Here is a 6034-nt window from a genome sequence, read left to right as displayed (position 1 = left end):
GAAGGGGGTTCGCCTCTTTCTCACGACCTCTCAGGTTCCTCAGCTCATCTGGGAGCTATTCATTTCCTGCCAGAAAACAGCCTTTCCCCTGCAACTGCAGGAGAGGGCGAGAGAGGGAAAAGGAGTGCGAATGAGAGAAAGAGGGCTGCATAGTGAGTCCAGAGCTTGGTACAGCAATCCCTGTGCTTAAATCATAAATCCCAGGCTTGTCAGGGCTACAATCAAAGACAAGGCGGTAATGATGACGAGTTAAGAGAGAGAAAGAAGGAGCGAGAGAGATAGAATGAGAAAAAGAAAAAGAGAGAGAGAGAGATCATGCCATATGGTAACACTTAAGAGCCAAGGAGGAAGCAGAGAGGGGGCTTTCGTTTAGTCCTTTTTATTTTTCTCCCTCTCCCCTCCTTTCTCCTCTCAAGCCTCTTGCATTTGCACAGAGTGTGGGAAAAGTTAATTGACATACATGCTGGCTAACCCTCCGGTCATGTTGTGACATGTGCACGGGCGCCCCGGCACAGTGGTCAGTGCGCCAGTAACCTGAGACCCTCGTAAAGCTGTCCTCCAGAGGCGGGTTGTTGCAAGGCGGGCAGGGGGAAGCACGCCTGAAGGGGGTCGGGCGGTTTCCTGGGTTGCGCTGCAGCTCGCCTCTGGATCCAGTTTGGATTAAAGGAAATGAATGCATGGTCCACCACATCATTGTGGATCTTTTGAGATGGTGGTGTGCTCAAAGTTAAGGTGGGCAAAGTATATGACCCACCGTATGCATTTCGAGATGAGCATGTCCTTGCAGGCTTTCCTCTATAACATGTGGTTCCAATCTCTATACTCTCGGCACCACAAAAGGTGTGATGGAAATTCAAAATGATTGCACTTATCTACACTTTGTGCCTCATAGCAGGTAATTGCAAACACCTGCCATGCCCCCTTCAAAGAATGGCCACACTGAAATAGCTATAGGCAACACACACCTGGCAAACAGAAAACACAGGGATGCATGAAGAAGGAAACGTTTCATCATGTCAAGCGTTTTTCTATTTTACACACACACACAAACCCGTGTGTGCGTGTGTGTGTGTGTGTGTGTGTGTGTGTGTGTGTGTGTGTGTGTGTGTGTGTGTGTGTGTGTGTGTGTGTGTGTGTGTGTGTGTGTGTGTGTGTGTGTGTGTGTAAACATTTCTGCATCCTTTGTACCCACACACAGATAAAAACGCTTAAGCATATTTAATATGTAGCCCCCTTTTCATTACTACTTTATTATCATAATCATTTATTGAGTTTATTGCTTTTTTGTTATAAATGTTTATTTAGTGATGCAAATGCTTTAAATAAATACATATAATGGCATTGCGCAAGTAAAGGTCCAACTTCTTTCAAACTGAAAGTGTTGACCAGTCCGCTCTGTGGCTTCTGTAGGTGTAGTAGTTCACATTTGAATTACTAGATGGCGCTAAATGGTCGTGTAATAAAAATCGCCTGCGCTCGTTCTCTCTGCCACTGAACTTTTTTGCTACATTCAGCTTCAGACTCTTGTCATCCTCTTGATGGCTGTCTGCATGTCACACACAACGCATATACAGGCTTTAATCGTTCAATAGTAGGTAATGTAGGCTATGTGAAGTTGTGCTAAAACTCCTAGGCCTATCTATAAAGTGATATGATAATTCAAGTGTATTCATCCTGTGTCCTTCAAACGTTATCAACAAATATGGAAATGAATCGTTTTGTTGTTGTTTTTTTCCAATGAGAATCTTCATTTAATTAATACAAACGTAGGCTATTTGTTTAATAATTCTCTTAACAGAGAAAAGGCCTATACGATAGAAATGTCGCATTAGGATGTATATGTGCTGACAAAAATCTACCTATGTAAAAATACTAGGGTTTACCAGGATTAATCAATAGTTAGGCATATATGTAGCCTAATCTAGTAGTTATCACCAGCTGTAGCCTAGGCTACTAAACCTATTCAATATAGCCTTTTTTCGAGAATGAAAACGAGGCTTAAGTCACAGATGTAGTTTGACTAGTTGATTGTGATGATTTTAACTACTTAAAACAACTTCTTCGACTGTTCGCAATGCACATCCATATGGCTAACACTGGAGGCCATTCCGCCGGCGCGTTTTAACAAGTTCTCCTGAGTTTGTGCTGTACAGTGATAAAGAGCAACAAGACAAGCTTCTTTAAAGACTGCATCGTGTTCAGCCAAAACATGCGATCCTGCCCTAATCATTGCTTAAAGTAAGCGAGGTTCACAAACTAGGTTACTGAAAACATTAGAATAAAACTGAACACTGAGGCAAAACGTTTCATTTTGTAATATGCAATTTATTTATCTTCCAAAATGAAGAAACTTGAAAGCGCATTCAACATATCTTTGGCATCACAACGTGGAAAAGATACCGCAAATATAAAAATGCATTGAACGGAATTCAACAATACAAAACTTATTTCAATATGAACTTCTCTCCCTTTTGATATATACAAATATAGTGCATCATCTCTTAAAACACATTTTTCATACAAAAAAACATAAAAGTAAACGCTGAACAAAGAAAACAAGTGTAATTTGTCTTTAAGAGTCTTTAAGAGTTTTTTTTTCCACCTCCTGTCTACCAAGGCCTCCAAACGGAATCTGGCGTGACGGACGGTGCTCCCGGAGACACGGCCACCGGAACCGGTGTGCTGGAATTGTTGGCATACACTGGAATAACTGGGCCGTTTGGAGCAAAGGCAGCGTTGGGAATCAAAAAGGCGAACTGTCCGTCTGTGGCCGGCACAAGCTGGAAACCTCCGTAAACTTTTGTTGCGTCAGAAGTCAAGTTGGAGGAAGACCCGCTTTTGCAGGGGACTCCGCTAAGAGGCACAACGTTGGCTTGTTGAGTCGCGCTGGGGATTTGGACCATCGGTTGACTGAAGGATGGATGAGGAGGCCCGGCGGGTATCTGGTGCTGTGTTGGGTAATTCATTGCGTTGATCTGTGTCATGCAGCTGGCCAGGTGACCCAGCAGCCGGGTCCTGACCTCGGTGTTAACCCCTTCACAGGTGGACAGGAACCGGGTCACCTCGTTCATGCATTCACTGAATCCAGCTCTGTATTTCCCAAGAACGGTGGGATCCGTGTTTAGGGCAGCTGTAAAGAAAACGAGGAAAGACTTTCGGTCAGATAATCTTGAGAACATGACATTGTTCTGGGTACGTTCTAGTTGAATGCAGGGGGGAACTAATCTCGCAACTTTCTGGAAGTTATCAAACTATTTTTTATGAATATTCATTAGATGCGCGACTTACCGGTCATTTGTGCCCGCTGCATGTTTCTGAGATGTTTCACTGTCATCTCCAGGATGTCCGCTTTCTCAAGTTTGGAGTGTCTGGAGCTCTGTGTAAAAAAAATTGATTGGTTTAGATAGGCGGCTAAGCAAGGAGATGCATTAATATTTAACCCAGATGTAATTGTTTGAATCAATCGGACTTTCAGTACTTACATCTTTTTTCAAGGCATCTAAGATTAGCGTTTTCAGCTGACCCAAGCTTTCGTTGATTCTCGCTCTTCTTCTTTTCTCCATAATGGGTTTAGAAGACTAAAATGCAAAAGAAAAAGAAAAAAAAATAAGTCAACTTCGGGAACTGTTTCTCAATGCAATGTAGTAGTGCGCACATGCGCGCGGTTTGGAAATAAATGCAGAACGGTTCAATATCAATAGGCTACAAACCTTTCTGTGCTCTGAAGCCGTTTTGGGTTTATCAGGTGTACTGTTCATGCTCGCTGGAGTCGCGGCAACCGGAGAAGAGGAGTTTTTTTCCATGATGTCGGCAGGCATCTTCTCTGGGAAGTATCCTTTGAGATTTTTTTAAGAAAGAAATCCTCCTGTTCAGTATTCTTCTATCAGAGTAAACGCTGTTAAGTAACGTTACGCAGATACAGTTCCAGATATGAATGGATATCCGCACGAAGTGTCCCGATTTCAACTGGTGCGGCAATGATGTCACAGTCTCTGATTTCACCGTTTGCCAGCGGTCGTAGCAACTGCCTGCCTCAGCGTCGTGTTGGTCTTATTTATATCTCCGACTGCACGCGAACGGCTCGTGTGAAACTTCCCAAACTTTCTTTCCCACAGTAACTTTCTACCAATCAGCGTGAGGGACACGCGGCCCGAGGGGAGGATGGCTCGTGGTCGGCGTCCCTCCATTGGTTGTTTAGCATTTGAGCGGGTGGCCAATGGCGCGCGGCTGGGTTTAGGGCACAACCGGGACTGCCTTCAATCATTCAGTTTACATATTAACACTTAAGAGCCAGTCTCCGTGAAGAAACAGCAAACTGTGTAATTACAATTCAATACACATATAGATCCACTGAAACCAAGTAAGGGAAACTAAAAATATAGAAAGTTTAACACGTGAAAGTTTATTATTGCAATAGGCGAACATTAAAAAATGCAGCTGAGTTTGCGTTCTACTAAATAAAAACTGCACGTGACCGCAATATGTCACAATATGGAAAATTATTTTTAAAAAACTGTATTTGTTTAAAAGTGGTCTGAATTTCATTAACCTGAAAAAAGAGTTGGAATGTTCTGTCAAGTTACACGGAAAAAAGTCAATTTAACTTATCACAATAATTGCTGTCATTCGATTTTAAGTGGCTGAAAAATGCGCAACGTGATCACTGCAGGCAATAACTTTCCCACCACTTTGATTTAACTTTAAAATAATAAGACAGTGATTACATTTAGGCGTTCAATTTTACTGCGTACAAGTTCATTTGACAAGGCAGTGCTGTATTTCTTTAAGCGCGTCGCTGCTGTTGGCATTTTGACATCTGTCGGCTCACGAGCGCTATTGTGAATGTGGAGCACGTGCCAGGATGTTTTATTACCTCGGTGGTTGAGGTTTGGCTGGCGGGCTAGGGGTGGCGGTGGTGGTTTACATTAGAGGGAAGGTAAATAGCAGCTGCTGTTCTAAAAGCCTGGGAAAACCACGCCCACTGAGAGCTCGATCGGGCTTATCGGAATGCGAGCCAGTGTGAAGATATTTCAGACCGAAAGCGCGCACAGCGCGGATAGTGTCCTTGACTGTGTCTGACAGACGCAGCTCGAATTTAGGTCATGATTTTATGATCATCGGACGAGGTCGCAAGCCACTAAATTCATTCATGGTTTTCTGCCTGTAACGCAATGAAAACGCAAATAACAAAAGTCCAAAAAACATTTTGGACAAAGCCTTGCGCACGGTGCGCTAAAGGGAAGATATTGTCGAATGTATTGACGTTTAAACGATTATTGCATATACTTGCCATCTATCATCAACTAACAGACTTGTCAGTTAGTGGTGTCATAATCCACATACTGACAGTAAAGACACTGGTTGGAGTGTGTGGAGTGTGTTGCCAGCCCTCTTATATGCACATTTACAGGGGTGAGAGTCTCCAGCTGCTGCAGACCCCGCGACACGTGGCGCGCAAGCGGCGGGGGAAGGCGCTGCTCCTGCCGGCTTTGCGCGCGTCTGCGGGACAGGGCGCCGGGGGTTCGCCTGCAGTTCATGAGTGTGATATATCATAGTGGCATGCTGCTAAACTGTCTGTGTTGTTATATGCGATTCTAATCACATTTCCTCCGTTTTGCTATAAAATTATATACGTATAGACGACACTACAGCGTTTATGTAGCATGCATGGTGATGTTAATCAACTGCTATAGCAATACATTAAAAACAAAAATCAAAAAGACACAAAGCAATTACATCTTGTTCATTATCAGTTTTACTTTACCTTTGTACATTAATGACCATTATATTGAACAGTATGTGACTTTATGTATTTATTTTCTTATTTTGATTTTTGACAGCTATTGTAACATCAAAGATTTGTGAGCTTATTGATAAAATATTTAACATCTATGCATTTCATATAGGCTACATGTTACAAAAAAAACAGCTGAAAATAATGGCCAGACATGTTTTCTATTTTATTAGCTGTTATGAATGAAAATTTGCATATTTACGGCTTCAAATTAAAATGCTTATCAAAGGGGGGAGGTGA

At 42.7% G+C, this 6034-nt stretch overlaps 1 protein-coding gene across 1 annotated transcript; it reads right to left on the bottom strand.

Annotated features, from left to right (window-relative positions):
* Positions 1-2313: 2313 nt before the first annotated feature.
* On the bottom strand, positions 2314-4258 carry her6 (hairy-related 6). The gene is made up of 4 exons (XM_079840646.1): positions 3711-4258; positions 3483-3578; positions 3289-3376; positions 2314-3130 (listed from the first exon to the last, which is right to left on the bottom strand). The coding sequence occupies exons 1-4, from the start codon at positions 3816-3818 to the stop codon at positions 2610-2612; spliced, it is 813 nt and encodes a 270-aa protein (XP_079696772.1). The 5' UTR covers positions 3819-4258; the 3' UTR covers positions 2314-2609.
* Positions 4259-6034: the final 1776 nt, after the last annotated feature.

The sequence above is a fragment of the Gobio gobio genome (genome assembly GCF_949357685.1).
Source record: "Gobio gobio genome assembly, chromosome: 17".
Taxonomy (NCBI): domain Eukaryota; kingdom Metazoa; phylum Chordata; class Actinopteri; order Cypriniformes; family Gobionidae; genus Gobio; species Gobio gobio.
The sequence above is the reverse complement of the archived record's forward strand: the minus strand, read 5'-3'. Positions and strand labels throughout refer to the sequence as shown.

Coding starts and splice junctions, on each gene's coding strand:
- her6 (XM_079840646.1), bottom strand. CDS start 3,818: ATGCCTGCCGACATCATGGAAAAAAACTCCTCTTCTCCGGTTGCCGCG. Junction 3,579..3,710: donor CGGCTTCAGAGCACAGAAAG/GTTTGTAGCCTA, acceptor TTTGCATTTTAG/TCTTCTAAACCCATTATGGA. Junction 3,377..3,482: donor TAGATGCCTTGAAAAAAGAT/GTAAGTACTGAA, acceptor TTTTTTACACAG/AGCTCCAGACACTCCAAACT.